Source organism: Streptopelia decaocto (genome assembly GCF_964273445.1).
Source record: "Streptopelia decaocto genome assembly, chromosome: 1".
Taxonomy (NCBI): Eukaryota; Metazoa; Chordata; class Aves; order Columbiformes; family Columbidae; genus Streptopelia; species Streptopelia decaocto.
Window position 1 is genome coordinate 149,887,433 of NC_138663.1, and position 22,841 is coordinate 149,910,273.

The following is a 22,841-nucleotide window of genomic DNA, read 5'->3' on the forward strand; positions in this document are numbered from 1 at the left end:
CTTTTTGATGGGAATTATGTACAAGTACCATTTCACAGTGTCTTGGGAAGCTGCACTAGTACAGATATCTTTATGCTTGACCTTGTGAGAACCTCAAGGATGTTAGCACTTCTCTCGTGCTTGTCAGCAAGTTTAAGCAGAAATGTTTTCTTGCTTTTTATGCCACTAGTTAGCGTTACTGTGACTGTTAGGCTTCTCTATTTTGCAGGTATTTGGTCCAAAACATTGTGTCAATGCCTCAGTGCATTTTTAAAAATTTAATTGATGCCTCACCATCCTCTGTTTTAAGAACTCGAGTGCACCTACAGGTATCACTTTTAGTTCTGAAAGTGTATTTACAAGCTCAGTGCTTGTACATGCCGATGCTACTGATGAAACTTAGTCTACCGAAGATGTCTCTTACAAAGCTTTCCTTTGGTCTAGAAGGCAGGCTTTGTAATAGAGCTCCCATTAACTTGTTTGTAAATCAAAATTAATGTGGTCTGGTGGTGATTTGTACATGACCATGCTTTTTTAAATGAAAATCAGTGTGAAACAGAATAAGGTTGGTTTGTGGAGTAAGTATCACATTTGAGGAAGTAGTAGTGAGGGTCTTTCTAGTAGCGATCATGGGAGAGAGGAGCAGCACAAGGTGCTTGTTGCAGCTCTTTGGAAAGTTTAAGTTCCATAGAGGGGGTGTGTTTGTGTGCTTTTGCCAGCAGTTCTAGGCCCGTGAGGTGTCTATCAGTAGATCTCTCAGAACTGAAATGAAATGAAATTATTGGTTTGGTATGTTAATGCTGTCATCTGCCTCATTTTAGATATGAATGCAACTAAAGTTACAGAATAGTTATGCTAGCAACCCTGGTAATTTCAAGTTACTGTTATTAAAGGAGGATAAAATTACTCCTCATGCTGATGTTTGGGTGTATAGCTGCATGTGAACAGACAGTTGGAAATATTTTGCTCATTGATTATTTTTTTTTGTGGTTAAGAGTGAGGGAGTAATATGAGAGGCTTTGGCAGAGAAGTGTTTCACTATGTGTTGCAGTTACTACCAAACTGCTGCTGCAGAATATCTCAGTAATATACCATGACTGTTTGTTTCATAACCACCAGACCGGAGCTTGCACGACCAGCTACAACCTTATATCAGCATAATCTGACTGGAATCCTTGAGACAGCGGTGAGGGCAACTAATGCCCAGTTTGATAATCCTGAGATTCTCAAACGACTGGATGTTCGACTTCTGGAGGTCTGTTGCATCATGGTGACTCTGACCTGAAACATAGCCTTTTTTTGTGTGTGTATACATGTGGACATCTATATGAAACAAGATTTTAATATCTGCATATAGTAAATACATTCCCCCCCCTTCCACTGAAGTCTACTTTGAATCATGTAAACCTCATTTAATAAGTCTTCTCGTGTTCCCATTTCCTTCCTATTGTCTATTTGTATTTCAAGCGGTGCGTTTACAGCCATTTCATTGACAATACAAAGTTGAGTATTTGGGGTCTAACAGTAACTGATGTTCTTGGCCCTCATCTGAGGTTCTGCAAACAGCTCCTAGTGCTGTTGCTCTTACAAGAACGTGGGGGATGGTCTCTTGGTCACCAGTACTTACAAAGAGCAAAGCAATGATAGTGTGTTTCATAAAACAGACCTCTGGGTAAGAAACTTGAGTTAACAAGAAGCTCCAGTCCCAGAGGTGGAAGTTAACTTAGGTACTGTAGCATCTGAAATAAGTCTATACCTTAGGCTGAGTCCTGCCTAAGAAGTTTTTCCTTCCCTTCATTTACTTTACTAGCTCCAATGGAAAAACATTGACGTTACAAACATCAACATTTTGGTGAGACGAATCCTATCCTTGTGTCAAACTTCATCCGTTTTTGCTTATGGTACTACTTTTGACAGAGAAGTCCTGTATTCTGTATGGATGTGGATGTGTGGGTTTTTTATAGGCTGTGGAGAATGAAAAGTAAGCAAGAGTTGCTCTTTGGCAATGGCATGGTCTGGTTATACACTGAAAGTGGTGTATCTTTTTAATACAGGTATCTCCTGGGGACACTGGATGGGATGTCTTCAGCTTAGACTATCATGTTGATGGGCCAATAGCAACGGTAATGTATACTGCTGACTATGAACATATCTCAGATACTGAGTTAAATTGCTAAATATTTTTTTAATGAAATAACCTTTTGGTTTTTATTCCCAAGTGTAAGATCAGAGCAACTTCTTTTTTCTTTTTTTTTCTGGCATTTAGGATACACCCACTGTATAAACAATTGAGCCAAAATCTCAGTTTTTATAAAGTAACTGTGAGTGCCAAAAAGCTAAGTTTAAAACAATAATTACTGAAAATTGGTAATTCATTTGTTCCAGCAGAGATTTTAGCAAGTACTTAATAAATGGAGTGCTCCCCTTCTTCTATTATTACTAGTCTGTAGCTGCTAATTCAGGATAATTTGCAGGGAACTGAAGAATGTATATGAGGATAACCTATTTGTACTGTCTAAATGACATTTGATAGGTAGTGTTCATTAGAACTACCGAGAAAATAGCTGGAGTATTGATCAGAAAGCATTTATCCTCTATAAAGAATTTGTGAAGAACTTTTTTTAACAAGACATCAAAATGTGAGTCTGACCAACAGAAGGAATATTCACATACATACATAGTTTGAAAACAGCGGAATGTTTAGGCTTTGTCATGTTCACCCCCTTCTTACACTTCCCACAGTGTTCTGGGCCTATGTGAATGTTGGGTGACGCAGTTCAGCCCTTGAGGGAGGATCTTCCCTGAAGCTCTGGGGTTTCCGGGGATTTTGTTTTGACAATATTAACCAATAAACTGCATGGGTCAGATAAGATGGACTGTGAAGAGGTTCTTAGTCCTTCTGAACACATGGTATGTGTATTAAATTTGGACTGATGTTTTGTTTGTGTTGTAGGTATTTACACGGGAGTGCATGAGCCACTATCTAAGAGTATTTAATTTCCTTTGGAGAGCAAAGCGAATGGAGTATATTCTTACTGATATATGGAAGGGGCACATGTGCAATGCAAAGCTTCTGAAAAGTATGCCAGGTGAGAGAGGCCCAAAGGAATGACATGCTTATAAACTGGAGTTAGCTGACTGCATCTTAGTTTAAACTGTATTAAGAGGCAGGGGGTAAGTTTATTGGGACAGGTAAATTTTATATTTTGTTGCTCCTCTTGATTGACTTTAATTGTAGATGGTGATGAAGATAAAATAACATTACTGGAAGTGGAGGTTTTCTATTTGTTTTACTTAATCCTTGGTTGTGAGTTCTTGTAGCAGTGAGTGAACAAAACCACCATGTCTCTGGAAAGAGATTGTTACTCTCCCATTGCCTTTTGTTCATCTCTGGTTCCTTGCAATCTGTACTCTGTGTCTCCCTCTTGTGCTGGAAGTAGTTAAGTCTTATACATGCACCCTTCTGAATTTACTAGTTTTACCTTCATTCATTCCCTGTGCTTTTGTTTAGCTAAGAACAGGAGAGGCTAAGATAAGAAAAACTGATGTTTGAGAAGAAAAAAGGAAAACTACTAAGTACTCTTTTCTCTCAGTTTCACTGAGGGGTTTATTGAGGGTTACACTTCTTTATGGCATAGTCATATTTACAAAAATATATTTATCTTTTCTCAATTAGAAACTGTTTAGTGGGTGGGAGTGGACTCCTTGGCCTCAGAAGGTCATGGGGAAACAAGCTCTGGTAAAATCTGCTCCAGTGCACAAGGCTGAACTCTGGAACTGTATGGAATGACTAGATTTCCTTTCTGTGAGACAGGATTCAGCTTACTGACTTTTCCCTGGCCTAAATAAGTGCTTGTTTGACTCAAAACCAGTGGTCTATTGCATTCTTGCTTTCTGTTCCTTTGAGACTGTGGTGCAGTTAGAAGATTTTATTCTCATCACCTGAGGGTCTTCAGGCTGAAGCTCTTGCCCATTGCTAGGGTTTTGTTATTTCCTTCTCAGAAGGAAGTTAGGTTTTTCTTCCTTTCTTTCCTCTTCCCCCTGGCTTTGGGAGGTCTTTCTTATGCTTTGCCATGGAGCAATCTTCTGCAAATAAAGGCTCAGTTTTTTGTCACATTTAGGCTTGGCTGTGTTTTAAGTAATGGAGCAGTTTAAAATCCTGCCCAAGCTCTTATGGCTATTGTTGGCAGAAGGAGTGAGTGTTGTATTTCTCAGTTTGTGCCTCTGACAAAGAAGAGTATGTTTATAAAGACATGTCCCTCGAGGCAGAAGGCAGCACAGGAGTTTTTCTTGCTCACTGGCATGTCTGAGTTGGAAGCTGTGAGTAGGATTTTTTCTGAAACACATGGAGAGTCCACTCCAGCACTGATTTATTAAGAAGTAGTAGAACTTGATTTTATTTTCTCTCCCTCTGAAACAGTACCTTGGCCTTCCAGTCACAGAGCACCAAATGGAAGACAGGAACTGACAGGAGGAAGCAGCTGCAGGGTCTTTTGCTTTTCAGCCATGAAGAAGTAGCATTGGCTTTCAAGGATACCTTTATTCGTAATTCCTAAAAAGGCCTAACAGCCAGAGATTTTAATGCTTTAAAGGAGTACTTCTAGAGACTAGTGTCAACCTTGCTCTTTTCCTATTGGGAATTTGAAGTAGAAACACAGATATATCCAATGCACCAGTGTTGAGGAATTTCTGTTGTTTAACCAACCCTGAAGGTTTTTTTTATTGACTCTGTTTAAAGCAGATGCAGCATAATGTCTCAGGGATAGTCTTCCTGCAAAGACATACGAAATGAAGAACAGAGTAGCTTCTTGTAATATCTGTCAGATCATTGGATGGTTCTGTAACATCTGAAGAAAATGTAAAATTCCTTTTGCAGTAGTCTCACAGCTTGTCTGCAGTGGCAAATTACTTTAACAGCTTTTTAGAAACTGCTTCCTCTGTTTGAATATCTGCCTGATTCTAGAAGGCTGAGTATCTTCATTCCAGAGAATTTTTGCAGTTGATGGTGATCTTGATAATACCTTTCTGCAACAGAATTACCTTTGCTTACAGGTGAGCAGCTGAGACCATTAGTGACTTACTTGTGAGTCTCTGTGGTGCATCAGGGAGTTGAACCTGGACTGTCTGAGACACAAATTCTCTACCCCTATCACAGCCGCCCTCTCTTTTGGTCCCAGTGTAGCTAAGTAACGCAACACATGCTCTGTGTTTTGAAGGCTAACGGTAAGAGATGCAAGAGGCTGCAGAAGCAAGTGCAAATCTGAGGCCTCAGATTTTCAACCAGAAGAACACATGGGGCATTAACTGTGTTTTTGGTCTCTTGAGACTTAGAAAGTGTTGTTCAGTTTCGAGCACTTTCTTAGCACGCAGTTGGTGTCGTCTTAAGCTCACATTTTCTTGAAGTTAATTGTGCAATTTTCATTGCTCATCTGTTGCCAGCAAGTATTGCTGCTACCATCCAAGATTAGTGATTGTTTCATGAAATATTTGATTTGGTAGAAAAAAGTTTACCAAGCTGGTTTGATGGCTGTGCCTGTCCTTGCGGTCCTTAACATGCCATCTCTTTGGATTTTTTACAGAGCTTTCTGGGGTGCTGCATCAGTGTCACGTTCTGGCATCAGAAATGGTCCATTTCATTCATCAAATGCAGTATTACATTACATTTGAGGTATACTCTATCCACCCAATTAGTTGCTTAAAAATGAAGTACTTTTTAATACCCTGTATATGTTGTGTGTCTTAAATTTTGAAGAGCTTGTCATCTAGCAAATCAAAACAGCCCAATCCTGAATCATTGTTCTAGGTACTTGAATGTTCGTGGGATGAACTCTGGAACAAGGTCCAACAAGCACAGGACTTGGATCACATCATTGCAGCTCATGAAGTTTTTCTAGACACAATCATAGCTCGGTGCTTGCTGGATAGTGATTCCAGGGTAAGTCTTCTCCTTTGCCTTAAATTGTAGCTTTCTGATCTTGGCTTATTTGTTTAAGGGAAGACGCTGAGCCAGCAGTGTGCCCAGGTGGCCAAAAAGGCCAACAGCATCCTGGCTTGTATCAGGAATAGTGTGGCCAGCAGGACTAGAGAAGTGATTGTGCCACTGTACTCGGCACTGGTGAGACTGCATTTTGAATCCTGTGTTGAGTTTTGGGACCCTCATCATAAGAATGACATTGAGGTACTAGAGAGAGTGCAGAGGAGGGTGACAAAGCTGGTGAGAGGTTTGGAACACAAGTCTGATGAGGAGCTGCTGAGGGAACTGGGGCTGTTTAGCCTGGAGAAAAGGAGGCTGAGGGGAGACCTTATCGCTCTTTGCAACCACCTGAAAGGAGGTTGTAGCATGGAGGGGGTTGGTCTCTTCTCCCAAATTACAAGTGACAGGATGAGAGGAAATGGCCTCAAGTTGCACCAGGGGAGGTTTAGATTGGATGTTAGGAAAAAAATTATTCCTTGAAGGGGTTGTCAGTCATTGGAACAGGGTGCCCAGGGAAGCAGTGGAGTCACCATCCCTGGAGGTGTTTATAAAGCGTTTAGATGCAGTTCTTAGGGACATGGTTTAGTGCTACAGTTAGGTTATGGTTGGACTCAATGATCCTGAGGGTCTCTTCCAATTGAAATTATTTTATTCTAGTCTAAGATGGTTCCTATGTTATAGGATTAAGTGGAGTAGTCACTTTTCTTCCTCTAAGACCTTTATTATGGTAGACTCTGCACACACTTCCCACACATAGTGACAGATGCTGATTATGAAACTTGTTATGATGTGGGTCAGTTGCTTTTGATCCTAAGAAGCCGTGTGATCGTGCAGCAACTGACTTTGGGCTTTGCAAAACAGCCTCTCCAGCTGTGTGAAAAAGTTTTAATTTACTCCTGTTCTGAGGTGTCTTAGTAGCTTTAATACACTTTTGCTGTGCAACTGTTTCATTGTTTTGTTGCTAAACTGTCTCACAGGTACTTCTCAACCAGCTTCGAGCGGTTTTTGATCAGATAATTGAGCTCCAGAATGCCCAAGATGCGATGTACAGAGCTGCTTTGGAGGAGTTGCAGCTGAGGTTGCAATTTGAAGAGAGGAAGAAACAGCGTGAGCTTGAGGTACAATAAGGATATTACTAGAATATGAAAACTGAGGCAGATATACTTGTCTTTTGATATATGGAGGATTTTTAGATAACATGTAGAAGTACGGGAAAAATGAAAGATGTAGTTGGGACAAATATGAAAGTCATCAGCAGTAGCTAGTGAATTCAAAGCAAGCAGCTGAATGGTAGTTTTCATTTTGGTCTTGCCCAAAACATCTAGGTGATTAGGTTCTGCAGTGGGATTTGAACGATGAGAAATTTAGGGCTGTTTTAGGTGAAGGAAATTGAAAAGGCTTTAATGTTCTGACCTCTTTTGCAAAAAATGCCATAGTTTCATGACTGCTTCCCTAGTATCAGTCTGTGGGACATACAGTGCTGATGTGGGACTCATCTACTTTGCTAACCTCAGATTTCTTTCATGTACTGGTCAACCACCGCAGGAACTGATAGTTTAAATATTAGAGGTTGTATGTTTGACTTTCTATGGCAATGGTTGGTTTATATAAGCATTGTGGTTATCTGGGCAGAAAGTGGCCCAATTAGCAAGTTTCATTATGTGATGCTTGACCTCTTAACTCATTTGGTCTCTGTCTAGGGCAAGTGGGGTGTTACAGCATCAGAAGATGAAGAAGAGAGCAAGAGAATGAAAGAATTTCAAGATTCAATACCCAAAATGTGCTCACAGTTGCGAATACTCACTCACTTTTACCAGGTGCCCCTTAGATTATATTTTTTTTTAATATGGATGCTGAGCTTTCATATGTAGAAATTAATTTCAAATATGAAGTAGGTGTAACTTCTGTACTCGTGTGCAGTTTGTGGATCTAGGTCTTCATTTTTTGCTTCTCTACTTAGAAGCCTGTATTTACTGTTCCTCAGTAGACAGCAGGTTTTGTGATCATGTATGTTCCCCTGGCAAAGATAAGATGAGTAGTCTCTTTATGGAAGCCTCTTCCTTCTTCCAGGAGTAGAAGTAATAGCTGTCTTCTGGTGTAATCTGGAAAAAAAATTCCTTCTGCATTCTGTTTCTTCTCACCATCTTTGCAAGTCACTGCTATTAAAGACTGCAGAAAGGGTCCTTATTAAGGGCCCAACACTCGATTTTTAAGCACACTGCAATGGATAAGCTCTTTGGGGGAACATGCACAGGCTGTCTTCTTTTCCAATCCTGAGCTTCGTTGCAAGAACTTCAAATCTGGGAGGAGTTTGCTTCTCGATCCAAATATTGCAGCTCTCCCTCCCAGAGGAAAATGGAAATAAGTGCAGGCTGTAAAGAGACAGCAGGTTTGGGGCTCTGCAGGATTGCTACAAGTTGACCGTGTAGCTTTTGGCAGCTTGGACTGTATTCCTGCTGAACCCTACTATAGATTTCCCATGCAGGACTTCTCCAGCCAGCCGTGCTCATCTCTGGAAGGGGTGCTCTAGTTATGGGCGTGTCCACATTAGTATTTAGTGGAGAACAGGAATGAGCTCTTCAAGTGATTCCTCCCAGAGTCCTTTCCTGCATGCTGTGGAGCTCATGCAGTCCCTTGGCTAGAGCTGAATGGGAGGATGAGCTCCAGAAGCGCACCTGCCACATGCCCAGTGCAAATCCCGTATAAAAAACACTCCAAACACGTAGAGTTTAGTGACTACGTCTGTAGCACTGACTGCCCTAACTGGCAGATGCTCCGCTGTGCTGGGTGCTGTATAACCAGCTTTCTGCTGTATAACCTACATCAAGTTACGTATTTTTGAAGCAAGCAGTGGGCTAATGCTGGCCTGCAGTGTACATGCAACGTGGATAAAAGGTGAGGTCTCCTGTTGGCACAAGTTGGGTCCTGAATGGTCTCCCGGGTGTGATGGGGCTGCCCTGGGAGAGCCGGGGCAGTGGCAGCCCGGGAGCCTTTGGACAGATGGAAGGTGCCAGCAGGGCAAGGGAGGGTCTGTTAAAATGACTGAAGATTCTGAAGTGCATGGCAGGTGTTTGAAGATAAAATGAAGCTCTGAGTTTTTTCAGGAGGAATAAATCCAGCATAACTCATTTGCTAACAATTGGGTGTAAATGCTTGCGCTTGCCCTTTCCCAGATTCCCTCTGCCTCCTTGCCAGGACTGTGCAACACCTGGCATTCCTGTGCAAAACACTCGTTGATGTCAGCTGTCTCTTGGGTTTCTTTTTCTCCTTCAGGGGATCGTCCAGCAGTTCTTGGTCCTGCTGACAACCAGTTCTGACGAAAGCCTTCGGTTTCTTAGCTTTAGATTGGACTTCAATGAACATTATAAAGCAAGAGAGCCGAGGCTTCGGGTGTCCTTGGGCACCAGAAGCAGGCGAAGCTCACACATGTGAAACGACTGCTAAGGACTGCACCTCGGTATCCGAAGGTTGTTGAACCTCTTGTTGGACAAGGCAATCAGTGTTGAAATCATACAAGCAAATCGTGCATGATCAGTGTCTCCCATTTCTGCAGGCAACATGTTTTCAGTCATGTGGTTGTGTGACACTGTATAGCAGAAAGCAAAAAAGTAGAGTTTTTTACACTGACGTTTCTAGAATTATCAGACTAAATGGGCTGATTGAACTTCTTCCAATCATAAATCATCCTTTTAAACAAATGCCAATTTTATTTGAAGCTTTCTGAGCTCTCTTCACTGTAACTTATGTCTGTGTCCAGGAAATTGCATCTTTTGTTTATAGAAAGCACCATTTCCTTTTTTAACAAGAAAATAAGGAGGTTATTTTTTCTATATGTACTTGTTGTATTTGAAGAGAGCTTTTGTTAAAGCCAGCAGATTAGGACCCAGACCTAATGTCCTTGTTGAGAAGCTATACAGCATTTCATTATGCTGATTTTCAGTCTTGTGATGTGTTTGTGTGAGAAACTTTGTATCAGGAGACATAAACTTATATTTAATTTTTTTGTTGTTTCCAGAGTTAACAAATGGAAATAAAAAATTTAGTAGGGAATTCTATAGTTACTTTACAGGAGAAAGCTCTAGAAGCAAAGCAGGAGTGTATCTGTTGCATATAAGATCTAAAAACATGAAGTTAAAGCCTCAGTACTGCAAAAGTGGATTGAATGAAATTATTGATGTTCAAAATCGGATGTGTAGAAACAAACTGACTTGGCTAATGTTGACTTCATTTTCTTCTTTTCCCTATTTTTTCACTGTAAATATTTATATATTGCTGTCCAGATGTTGGGGAGAGGGGAATTCTTCTTTTGCAAAGTTGTCATTATATCAGGTCATTTATTATGTTCCACAAGTGCAAACTTAGAAAAATAAAAACACAATTATCTTTCAAACAAGTAGTTTGCTTTTTGTAATTGAAAAATTATGATTTTTCCACAGAGTAAGAAAGGAGAAGCTTCCAGTTAGGAATGTATTGATTTACAGATCCCTACCCCTTACAGGATTTTGATACTAGTCTTGTCTCTACTTACGAGTTGTGTGCAATTCATTAATTAGCAGCTGTCCTTAGATCATCCAGGTCTGTGGCCTTTTTTGCCTTCTGCCCATACTCCACATGAACCCTGGGAAGCAGTGGCACCTGCCAGGCCCTGCAGGTGAGGCGGTTGTGAGTTGTGACAGAGGTGAACTCTCATGGGGATGATGCACGGACTTGCAGCCCTGAACTAGTGGGTTTGACCTCTGGACACCAGGGTTCCCGTTACTGTGCAGGCCTTGGAGTCCTTGTTTTTGTTAAATAAAAGATGTGAGGCTTTTAACCCTGTGTTCTTAAAGGACCTGCCAGTTCAGCCACCCTTATGGGAATACCTGCAGGCAGCATTGCAGCTGTAAGGAAATATGGACCCTGAAGCCAGGGATGTTCTGTGTGCCAAAGGAGAGCTGAAGGATGCTGAGCTTGCCATCACAAAATCACAAGTCACTTGATAGGCAGGAGGAACCTCTGTGTGTGGTGGGAGCATATTGTTCTTTTAAAGTCTGAAATAACTACAAAGCTTATGTGATTGTATTTGGACCTCTCCTCCAACTGAAACTATTGATTAAAAAAAGTTCAGCTGCATGAGCACCTTTTGGACATTGCCTTGAGAGCTGTGTTACCTGATCCCGTGTGTCATTAGATAACCCACAGGACAGAGATGTTGCATCAGTGTCAGAACTAGAGGATGAGTTTCAGAGAAATTTTCTGCTCAAACGAGAGCAGAAAAGTGAGACTTGATGCATTTGTGAATACTTAAAAGGCAAGACATAGAATAACCTGAGTAGCTCTGCAGGAAAATCCCATGGAAGTGGATGAGAACTGTTCCTTAGGTCTTCGGTTTCTCAGGCACTGGCATCTGTTCTGTCTTTCTCAGAGATTGCTTTGCCCGTGCTGGAAGATCTCCTGGAAGTGGACAGGAGCCACTGATGTCATCTTTGATTTTTATGGCAGTTCCAGCCGTTTATTTTCCTTTGACTGATTTATTGCCTTCACCTGCAACTGGGTGTTCCCTCTTTGGGGTACTGGTGGCATTACCTAGTACTGCTTCTCTGCAACACAAAATATGGCTTTTGTGAAAGGATCTTCATCGATATAAGGGAGGAAACTCAATTTATAAAGCTCTTGCAACAGAAATGCTGATGGCGCTGCCCACAGCGAGCTGCACTCTAGGATGCTGTCCCTAGAAACATTACACTGCACGGAGCAGCCATCCGGCCAAGAATGCTGAGAAAACCAACTCAACCTTTTGCTTAGCAGCGATTTAACCAGGTGACCCAAAGGTGATTTGGGAAGGAGAAAGTGTAGGGAAAGTAGTGAGATATGCAGATACTGGTCATGTGTGAACAAGGTGCTGGACAGTATGTTTTTCTAGCCTTACCCCTTCACCTGATCAGTGCAGCCTGTCCTGTCTCCTTACAAAATCTGTTTTCCTGAGTGTGTGGCTTGGGGCTGTGAGTGCACTGACTGGAGTGGGATCGCAGGTGGGAGGTGTCCCTGTGGTGCCAGACGCTGTAGCAAGAGGATGTGTATATCTGGATGTGGGATGATCTGGGGGTCAGCTACTGCCTGAACTAAGCCCAGCTACTGGAGAGATCCACATTTGTACTGCAAGCCTTGCAGAAGGTGTAGTATTCAAGGAGTAAGTGATGTTGAACAGATGTGTCTGCTCCACTTGGCCTTATACCTGGCACCTGCAGCAGCCTGAATGTCACAGCATCTGCTGTGCTGGGAACGTGATGGAAAACAACCTGTGTGCCAGGGCAGGGGAAGAAGGAAAGTCCCCACGGATCAGATCTGCACAGCGTACTGCAGGAAAATCCACCAAGGCTCCGTCCAGTGCCGCACAAACACAGGGTGCCCAGGATCTGGAAGGGCCTAAGTTTAACATGCTACCTGTATCCCTCTCTTTATGCTACTTATATTCCTGGTTTTCTTCTGTCATATTAAAACAGCTATTTTGTTAAGCCAAGGCCAATGGCATCCTGGGGTGTATTAGAAGGGGGGTGGTTAGTAGTTTGAGAAAGGTTCTGCTGCCCCTCTACTCTGCCCTGGTGAGACCACATCTGGAATATTGTGTCCAGTTCTGGGCCTCAGTTCAGAAGGACAGGGAACTGCTGGAGAGAGTCCAGCGCAGAGCCACACACATGATTACGGGGCTGGAGCATCCCCCTTATGAAGAAAGGTTGAGGGAGCTGGGTCTCCTTTAGCTTGGAGAAGAGGAGACTGAGGGATGACCTCATTGTTTGTCAATATGTAAAGGGTGAGTGTCATGAGGATGGAGCCAGGCTCTTCTTGGTGACAACCAATGATAGGACAAGGGGCAATGTGTACAACTGGAACACAGGAAGTTCCACTTAAATATGAGAAGAAACTTCTTCACAGTGAGGGTGCCAGACACTGGAACAGGCTGCCCAGGGGGGTTGTGGAGTCTCCTTCTCTGGAGACATTCAAAACCCGCCTGAACGCCTTCTTGTGTAACCTCATCTAGGTGTTCCTGCTCCAGCAGGGGGATTGGACTAGATGATCTTTCAAGGTCCCTTCCAAGCCCTTACATTCTGTGATTCTGTGATTTGTTGTGAGGCCTTTCTTGCTGAGACCCAGAAGGAACCCTGCATCCCCTTTCTTTCACTGACTTCCTGCTGCATACCAAGTTGTGTTTATGTCTCTATATATGTAACTTATTTTTATATATTGTATATTCGTGGGAGGTATCTTCCCCTAATATGTATCTTTATCTCCTGCTAGTGGACCTCCATCCTGCTCAGTCAGTGAGGGGGCAGACAGGGCCATTGGTATGTCTACAGATGTGTGTATGTGTGCTCTGTGTGCTCGCGCCTATGGGGGATGCAGCCTGCGCCTTGCTACTGGTGAGAGCTACAGCAGCAGCTGTCAGGCTGCTGGATTCAGCAATTCCTAACAAAAGTGAGAGAAAAATTATCTTATGTGTCATTTGTGCTTGGAGACCAATATCGAATTCTACATACATGTGCAGACATAACGTAAAAGTTGGCAACCTCCTTCTGCTGTGACTGTACGAGTCACTTACCTTTCAGTGTGTGGCAACAGCCAGGTACATAGTTCCAAAGAGAAACAGGAGTTTTACAATTTTATTTTTTAACACTGAACTGCTTATCTACTACAACTAATGTTAAAGAGTATAATTCCTAACAACAGATTGTCCCGTTGTACTTGGCGCTGGTGAGGCCACACCTCAAATCCTGTGTTCAGTTTTGGGCCCCTCACTACAAGAAAGACATTGAGGTGCTGGAGCGAGTTCAGAGAAGGGCAAGGAAGCTGGTGAGGGGTCTGGAGCACAAGTCTGATGAGGAGCAGCTGAGGGAACCGGGGCTGTTTGGCCTGGAGAAAAGGAGGCTGAGGGGAGACCTTATCACTCTCTGCAAACACCTGAAAGGAGGTTGTAGCATGGAGGGGGTTGGTCTCTTCTCCCAAGTAACAAGCAACAGGATGAGAGGAAATGGCTTCAAGTTGCACCAGGGGAGGTTTAGATTGGATATTAGGTAAAAGTTCTTCACAGAAAGGGCTATTGGGCATTGGAACAGGCTGCCCAGGGAAGTGGTTGAGTCACCATCCCTGCAGGTGTTTAAAAGATGTGTAGATGAGGTTCTTAGAAACGTGGTTAAGTGCTAGATTTAAATTATGATTGGACACAATGACCTTAAGGGTCTCTTCCAAACAAAATGATTCTGTGAACACGTTTACTCTTTCAAGGCTCTTCTTTATTTTGTGAGGTTTGTAATGCGAGCTTATGGCTGGCGATTTCAATGCTTTTCTGTTGGAGCCACAGTGTCTGAAAATATAAACACAGCTGAGGGCCAAAGCAGTCGCGTCACTGGGCTGAAACAGGCCCAGCTTCTCCTGCTGTCTGCATCCTGTGCTGAAGCTGCTGCAAACTGACCCTGTATGCTCGGCCCCCTCCTTTTCAGTGTTGCCAAGGACTAAAGAAATTTCTGAGAAACTGCAGTAAAAAGCAGATGTGCAGAAACGGAGGATAAAATTAGCAGTCACCTTAGGATGTCATATAGTATGCACAACTCTTGTGGAGTGAATGTGGTGCTACTGACATCATAAATACATTTAAAGGAAAAGAACTGGAAAGCATTTGTGTCTTGTTCTTTTAAACCTCTAGGAATATTTATCCTGGTAACACATACAGAAATTACATCTTAACCAATATGAACTCTGAAGGCAAAAAATGTTAAAAAACAGCCCCATAAAGTTTAATCTCCCTCTATGAGTTACAACACTTGTCTGCATCAGGGTACAGTGCGATGCAATTTAATATTTTTCAGACATCCACTAGGAAATGCAGAAGCCCATGATAAAATGCATTTTTCAGTGAATTATAGATGTGGGACAGGAGATAAGAATGCAATAAAATCATAATCTGTTTTTATTTTTCACTCAAGGCCCTGTGGATTTTCTTCTCTTATACAAGATGCAGTAAGCAAATGCTAAGGTCTCTAAGCTCTACATAGGAGGATACTTTTCTTTATAAAAACCCCTAACTCTACATGATTTATTTTTTTTTAAATTAGTTGTGGAAGGATTCTATCTTCCTTGTGTCACATATGTAAGATCTCAATTTTTTTGGACAAGAACCTTTTTCATCCCCTCAAAATAGCATTTCTATCAAGAATGGCCAGTCATCTTTGTTCAGTGTGAAAACTGTAACTTCCAGTATGCCACATCTAACAATGATTTTCAGTATTAAGGACACTCTTCAAGTGCACATGTGATTTTTTAAACACATGCTAAGACATGAAAGGTATTGATTTTTAAAAGAGGGAGGTATCTGGACAGAAAATTGAAGGTTTTTTAAGAACTTCTAGACTTAAGAGTAGAAGTTGTCTCTGACATTTCATGCACATTTCCTAGTGCTGACCTTAGAAACCAGCCGTGGTTGTACACATTTGTACTTATTTCAGTTTTCACCCAAACGAGCAGCTTGAGAGAAGACAGAGAATATTTCACACACAGATAAAGGTGCTCAGGGACTTCTTGGAACTGCCTAGTTAATATTGAAAATTGTCTTTTGGCTACTTGAAACTTAAAATATCACTTTAATCTCTAATGAGATTCTGCTGATTGGAGGGAGGACGAAAGGGTTTGGAGAGCTGAAAGAGATGTGCGAACATTTGCAGGTAGAGCAGGGACAGGTAGAAGAATTTCCTGTTTCAAAGGTCAGAGGAAACAATTTTTTATGGTTTCTAGAAGGGCTGTGTAACCATCACCTGCTCTGCCCAAGTTAACAAACGAAAATCACTTCCAGTGCCAAGGATAACGAAGAACAATCACAAGTAAGATAGTCTTAGTCTGCAGTAGTTCAGAGTGCAGCACTTCTGCAGCCATTTTTGCTGCTTGTCATTTGTCACTCTGAGGGCTTGCTGAGCTGCCCTTTAAAAATATAATGAAAATGCAATAGGTTTATATTGACAGGGAATACTACAAATTTAATATATGAACCACTCGGTCTCCTTAAAGTTTTAAGCCAGGGTCCCTGATGTAGTGTTTTAACTATTTTATATTAGCTTGGAGCACTGCAGTCTTTAAGGCATCAGAAGTACTTGTAAGAGTTAACTCGATACTTAATCTCTTTCACCGGAAGAGCAGCAAAGGTGCCTCAGTCAGTATTTTTTTTCCTTCTTTTTATTCCAAACTCAGCTTTTTGCTAATGCATTTTAACTACTACATTTTGCTAATGCATTTGTACATTCTGTCGTAAAATCATTAGGCCAAAACCTGAGCTCCACACAAGTGGAAACAGAGACTCGATTGCAGGTGAAAGGACAGAGCTGAGGAGAGGTGCCTCAGGTCAGAGGGAATACAGAGGTCACAAAAGGTAAAGAAACCACAGTGATGGATGGTCCCTCACAAAAGGAGAGAAAGGCAGAGGAGAAGAGAGCAGGGATCCAGAATGACAGCAAATGGTGACCAAAGAGTAGAGAAAGAAAAACAGTAAAAAAATATATATATATCTGAGGAGTGTAGGATGTGAAATTTCTATCACTGCACAGTTAATTTACTTCAGCTCTTTGTGGGGCAAATTCTGTTAAACCTTTTCCTCCAGAAGTCATCAGAACAGCAATTAAGTTAGCTAAACATTGGAGTATGGAAAATGCAATTAGAGTGATTGTTACCATCAATCTGAATTTTAAAAGAGATGCTAGGAAAAAGGAGTTGGAAGGTGATTACCCCTGTATGAAATCTTCCACTGCCACAGAGAATGAAAACCAATTATTTCCATTTGAGATACACACCACAAGAACAAGGTAGCTGTGTGTCTAGGATCCCTCTCACTTCTACAATGGGAACATTCCCAAAACTAGTCAAGGCCACTTCATCTCCCTTTGGTTTTTTTCCAAAAGTTTCCAAGAGAAAGGCAAAGAACGCAGTCGTCTGCTTTGCTTTCTGACAAGGTACTCCATTCCCTTCTTAAAGTGGGTATTTGTACTGAGTTTTACCTCTTGCTTCTAATGAATGGTGCTGAAGGGCATAAAGAAAGCATACAGAGAACACAAAATGTGGACTGAAAATAGTGTTTGATAAAGGAGGAAAACAGGAGAATTCCTACTCATTGTGACTTTATTAACACAGCCAAAGTTTAAGACAAAAACGGAATATATATTTGACAGCTGTGATCCACATTATTAAATTATCCATAAATAAACTGAATTACTCAATTTCTTATCCTGTAAAAGAGATCAATGCAGTATAAATTTCTACTCTTTGTGTACATATGTATGTGTATATATAATATATGCACGTAATTAATGAAAGTGCCAGCAGACCACTATGAATACAATTATTACATCATGTTATTTGCTAAGGAAAAAGGCACAATACAGATTTCTCTGCTACAGTGGAATGGATGAGCCAACACTGTTTCTCTCCGAAGTGCCAACTAGGACATTAGATGCTACAGAAAATGGGTTTCATAAGCACCACAGACGAAACAAGCATTGCGCTTCTGCAAGAGCCATTTGCAATGTAGCCGCAAGAACAATTGGAGATCAGTGCTTTCCAAAACAACTGAAGAAGAAACATGTAGTGACTTCACTACTTAAACCTTTCAGGATTCTTGTTTTCAAAGACGACTGAAAAATAAAGAAGGCAGATACATTCTGACAGTAAGTCATGTCACAACTTCCCTTTCACCTTGGTTTCCATCCCCACCAGCCTCATTTCTCCCTTTCAAAGATCTGGGAGAATTCTGGGATCCTTGATACAGATTAGGAAGGAGTGTTTAAAGGATGCTGTAAATACAGTTCCTGACAGATTAACTTAGTCAAGAGTTGCAGGAAAGGTGGATCCTTTAGAAAGTCATAAGTGAACAAATAATCATAACCACAATATTACGCAAACATTGAATTTCCAAGAATACCCTCCTAACAGCAGTCAAACACTGAAAATCCCTGCACCCAAATTGCCTTTGTACTCCAGCACTGCATGGTAGAGGCTTTACAAGCAATATACTCCAGGTCTTTCATATTTCCATGAACCATAGTACCTCATTGCCCATAGGAGCAATGAGTTGATTAGATATAGTCTTTAAGCATTTCAAAAATTCTTTAGGGCCCACCAAAGAAATAGGGAAAAAATAGGCTGGGCATCATGAAGAGACACTTTTACTGGTATGATGTTCCACTAGGGCAGTGATCATCCCACTGCACTCAGCACTGGTGGGGCTGCACCTCGAATCCTGTGTTCATTTTTGGGCCCCTCGCTGCAAGAAAGACACTGAGGTGCTGGAGCAAGTTCAGAGAAGGGCAAGGAAGCTGGTGAGGGGTCTGGAGCACAAGTCTGATGAGGAGCGGCTGAAGGAGCTGGGGCTGTTTGGCCTGGGGAAAAGGAGGCTGAGGGGAGACCTTATCGCTCTCTGCAACCACCTGAAAGGAGGTTGTAGCATGGAGGGGGTTGGTCTCTTCTCCCAAGTAACAAGCAACAGGATGAGAGGACATGGCCTTGAGTTGCACCAGGGGAGGTTTAGGTTGGATATTAGGAAAAAGTTCTGCGCAGAAAGGGTTGTCAGGCATTGGAACAGGCTGCCCAGGGAAGTGGTGGAGTCATCATCCCTGGAGATGTTTAAAAGATGCGTCGATGAGGTTCTTAGGGACATCGTTTAGAGGTAGACTTGGAAGTGTTTGGTTAATGGTTGGATTTGATGATCTTAAGGATGTTTTCTAACCAAATCAATTCTATGATTCTATCTTTTAGGAGAAAAGTAGCAAAGCAGCTCTGAGAGGTGGAGCAGCAGAGGAATGGAATCTGTGAGATCCAGACTTACCCTTGAGTTAGAACATGCGCGGAGTTTTGAATATTTCACAGGCAAAAAGTTTTGGAAACTAAAATAAATCAAAGCTCCTGCAAACCAAAGGAGCAAAACAGAAATTAACAACAGAATAAGAAATAATTACAAAAGGAATAATTGGATGGTATCCAGGAAGTATAAGAAAAGAGTAAGTGTTACCATTTCCTTAATTAAGACCGTTAAAGGGCAATACGGTGACTCAGAAGTAACAACTGCATAGACGAAGTTTACATGAGCTTGTGACTTAAACTATAGGTTTTCTAAACAGGCAATTATATAATTGTAGGCTTATTTTAAGGTTCGACCTTTCTCCATTATAAATAAAGAACTCCTCAAGAGCACCTTATGAAGTTGTAAGCAGGAGCTAAATAAGATCAAATTTTTAAGTTCACCCTGGCAAACTGATTCGGACGTGGGCTACTATTTGCAGCAGGTGCTCCAACAAGGGACTTACAGGCCTCACCAGCAGAGCGAACTGTATCAGATGCAGAATAATAGAAATCCTGCTGATGCCACCATCTCTTCCCAGAGACAGCAATGCTGCCGGAGCAGCATCACAGACATCACAGACATGGTCTCTCCTTTCTTCTGCTCAGACGCATCTCTTGTAGCATCTTGCAGAGCTACAGCTGAAGCTCTGTATAAACCTCCTGCTTTTCTTCGACTCACTGGCCTGGGCTCTAGTACACAGACACAGAGCAGAAGCAATTTGCTGTTCAAACTCCGAGGCTGAAATTCCTGAAACAGCCTTTAGAGGACAGCGGAGAATTGCAAATGACACATATTTGGCTCTGGCCTCATGGTCTGGAATCCTTCTGTGTTTTTTCTATGAATTATGAGCTCCGATTTGAAGTGCAGATGAAGTGTAACTTCTGTATTAATGTTGCCTGGTTTTGTACTATGCCTTACATATATAAGATTGGGGCATCTAACAACTGTGTATTTTTAATTATATTGTAGCCTTTACACTGATTAAGAGTTCCAGCTTCCACCTGGCAAAGCTATAGCCTCACTGAACAAACTTTTGCGTTGTCAAAAGGATCTCAGTGCTTCATGGTCAGGTCTAATGGAAAAGAGAACAGTGTCCCCCGACAAAAAAACACTGGTGACTGTTGGAGACTGTAGTGACCCTGTGCTCCAACATGAGGACTTCAAATCTGTGAGAAATTTGTCATCTGGGTGCATATATTGAACTTCTCCTTCCCTGGGAAAAGTTGGGCCAAGATTTTTACGAGCTGTTGGCAATAATTAGACTGTAGTTGGGTTTTGCTCTGAACTGGTAGAAATCTGTTGGGTCAGCAGCACCAACTGCCCCACTGGGCAGATGCTCTGCTGCACTGGGTGCTGCTTGCTGCTGTATAACCTACATCAAGTTACGTATTTTTGAAGCAAGCTGAGGGCTAATGCTGGCCTGCAGTGTACATGCAACGTGGATAAAAGGTGAGGTCTCCTGTTGGCACAAGTTGGGTCCTGAATGGTCTCCCAGGTGTGATGGGGCTGCCCTGGGAGAGCCGGGGCAGTGGCAGCCCGGGAGCCTTTGGACAGATGGAAAGTGCCAGCAGGGCAAGGGTAGGGTCTGTTAAAATGACTGAGCTGTTCACACTGAAGATTCTGAAGTGCATGGCAGGTGTTTGAAGATAAAATGAAGCTCTGAGTTTTTTCAGGAGGAATAAATCCAGCATAACTCATTTGCTAACAATTGGGTGTAAATGCTTGCGCTTGCCCTTTCCCAGATTCCCTCTGCCTCCTTGCCAGGACTGTGCAACACCTGGCATTCCTGTGCAAAACACTCGTTGATGTCAGCTGTCTCTTGGGTTTCTTTTTCTCCTTCAGGGAATCGTCCAGCAGTTCTTGGTCCTGCTGACAACCAGTTCTGACGAAAGCCTTCGGTTTCTTAGCTTTAGATTGGACTTCAATGAACATTATAAAGCAAGAGAGCCGAGGCTTCGGGTGTCCTTGGGCACCAGAAGCAGGCGAAGCTCACACATGTGAAACGACTGCTAAGGACTGCACCTCGGTATCCGAAGGTTGTTGAACCTCTTGTTGGACAAGGCAATCAGTGTCGACATCACAAAAGCAAATCGTGCATGATCAGTGTCTCCCATTTCTGCAGGCAACATGTTTTCAGTCATGTGGTTGTGTGACACTATATAGCAGAAAGCAAAAAAGTAGGGTTTTTTTACACTGACATTTCTAGAATTATCAGACTAAATGGGCTGATTGAACCTCTTCTAAGTAACTTCTTAAATCATTCTTAATGAATGCGATATTTAATTCAGAACTTTCTCAGCTCTCCCCACTGTAACTTGGGTCTGCGTCCAGGAAATCACATGTTCTTTTATTCAAGGAAGCACTCTTTCCTTTTTTAGAAATACAATTCTTTTTCTATATGTTCTGCTTGAAATCACTTTGTTTAAAGCCAAGAGTTTTGGACTCAGACCTAATGTTCTTGTTAAGAAGCTATAAAAAGCATGTAATTATGCTGACTTTCAATATTGTGATATATTTTTGGCAAATTTGCATACCTTAATTTTTTCTCTGTTTATTTTCAAGGTTAATTTTACAAATAAAAGTAATTTAGTAGGGAAATTCTACAGTTACTGTACAGGAACAACCTGTAGAAGCAGAGTAGGAGTGACCTTATTGTGTTTGAAAAACCCTAAGAACTGAAGTTAAAACCTCAATACTGTTGAAGGGAAGTGTAGTTTATTTTCAAAATCTGATGTGTTAGCAAGAAAATGTCTTTGGCAATCAAGACTACTTTATTTCTCTTTCTTTTCCTACTTTTCTTTTGTAAATATTTATATATTGCTGTCCAGATACTGGGAGAGGGAAAAGCTTTTTTTTTTTATTTGCAATGTTGTCAGGTAATTGAAATATCCATATATTATGTTCCACAGGTACAAATTAGAAGAAGAAAAACACAATTATCTTTCAAACATGTTTTGCCTTTTGTGATTGAAAGACACTAATTTTTGAGCAGAGTAAGCAGGGAGAAGCTTCCCGTTCAGAGTGCAGTTGGTTTACAGATCTCTCTAGCAAACAAAGGCAGTACAAGGCTTTGGTACCAGTTTTAATTGTAATTACAGTTGTGTGCAATTCATTAATTAACAATTGTCCTCAAATACACTATGTCTGTGGCCTTTTTTGCCCTTTGCCCTTACTCTGAACCCCTGGGAAGCAGTGACACCTGCCAGGCTGTGTAGGAGATGCTGCTGTGAGTCATGACAGAGGTGAACTCTTGTGGGAATGATGTTTCAAACCCACAGGTGTAGACTAAGAGGTTTTCCCTCTGGACATCCAGACACTGCTGATGGCAGGAACAGTGCTCCCCAGTGGGTTATCCTGCAGGGCAACCTGCCTTTCCTAGATGGGATGGACACAGACTTTTCAATTGCACCATGTGGTATAAGATAGATGGACCTGTAGAGAAGAATGGAAGTTCAGGTGGAGAGCAAGTCCTGGGAACAGGGGTGGGAGAGTGCGAGGGAGGTGGGGATTTAGCTGTGATGTCCTGTTCTTTCTGGACAATTAGACTCTCAGGAGGAAGCCTTTAAAATTGAAATCAAAAGAGGCAGATTAACTTCTTACTGGGCTGCCAATCCCTTAAAACAAATCAACTGACCAAGACTTTGCAGATTCTGTAGTTGAGGCAAAGATGCTGTTTTGTCTCCTCCCAGCTCCAGTATAACATGCCCTGTATTTTTCACCAGAAGAATCTGGATGATACAACCTGCAAATTACACTGCCAGTCCTTTCAATTTGTCTGTCATTTTGCCATCTCACAGAGAAAGGTCATCTCTCAGCACTGAGTAGCTGATTTAGGCCAAGGAGGAGCAGGTCCCTGATGATGCAAAGATCTGGCACAGTATAAACTTAGGCTAAATTGTCTTTAGGCTTCTGAAGCAGTCAAAGGTCAGCCTCTAAGGTTAAGTAAGCAGTTTTACTACCGGGAGAGGGACCTGCCCTACATCAGCCTGCTCACTCTGCTGATAGGGGTAGCTTCTTCCTCAGCTACATTATGGGATG

At 41.9% G+C, this 22,841-nt stretch overlaps 1 protein-coding gene across 2 annotated transcripts in view; it reads left to right on the forward strand.

Moving 5' to 3' along the window:
- TUBGCP3 (tubulin gamma complex component 3) overlaps nucleotides 1–21,041 on the forward strand; it is a 59,895-nt gene extending 38,854 nt beyond the window's left edge. The window contains exons 15-22 of one of the 2 annotated variants that reach the window (XM_082065238.1): nucleotides 1,099–1,234; nucleotides 2,034–2,102; nucleotides 2,933–3,068; nucleotides 5,559–5,647; nucleotides 5,783–5,914; nucleotides 6,931–7,071; nucleotides 7,654–7,770; nucleotides 20,646–21,041. In XM_082065238.1, coding sequence (XP_081921364.1) covers nucleotides 1,099–1,234; nucleotides 2,034–2,102; nucleotides 2,933–3,068; nucleotides 5,559–5,647; nucleotides 5,783–5,914; nucleotides 6,931–7,071; nucleotides 7,654–7,770; nucleotides 20,646–20,804 — 979 coding nt within the window. In that variant the 3' untranslated portion in view covers nucleotides 20,805–21,041. Of the gene's footprint in view, nucleotides 1–1,098; nucleotides 1,235–2,033; nucleotides 2,103–2,932; nucleotides 3,069–5,558; nucleotides 5,648–5,782; nucleotides 5,915–6,930; nucleotides 7,072–7,653; nucleotides 7,771–9,226; nucleotides 10,341–20,645 lie in introns of those variants that run through there. The other variant, XM_082065239.1, reaches the window with a different exon arrangement.
- The last annotated feature ends 1,800 nt before the right edge of the window (nucleotides 21,042–22,841 follow it).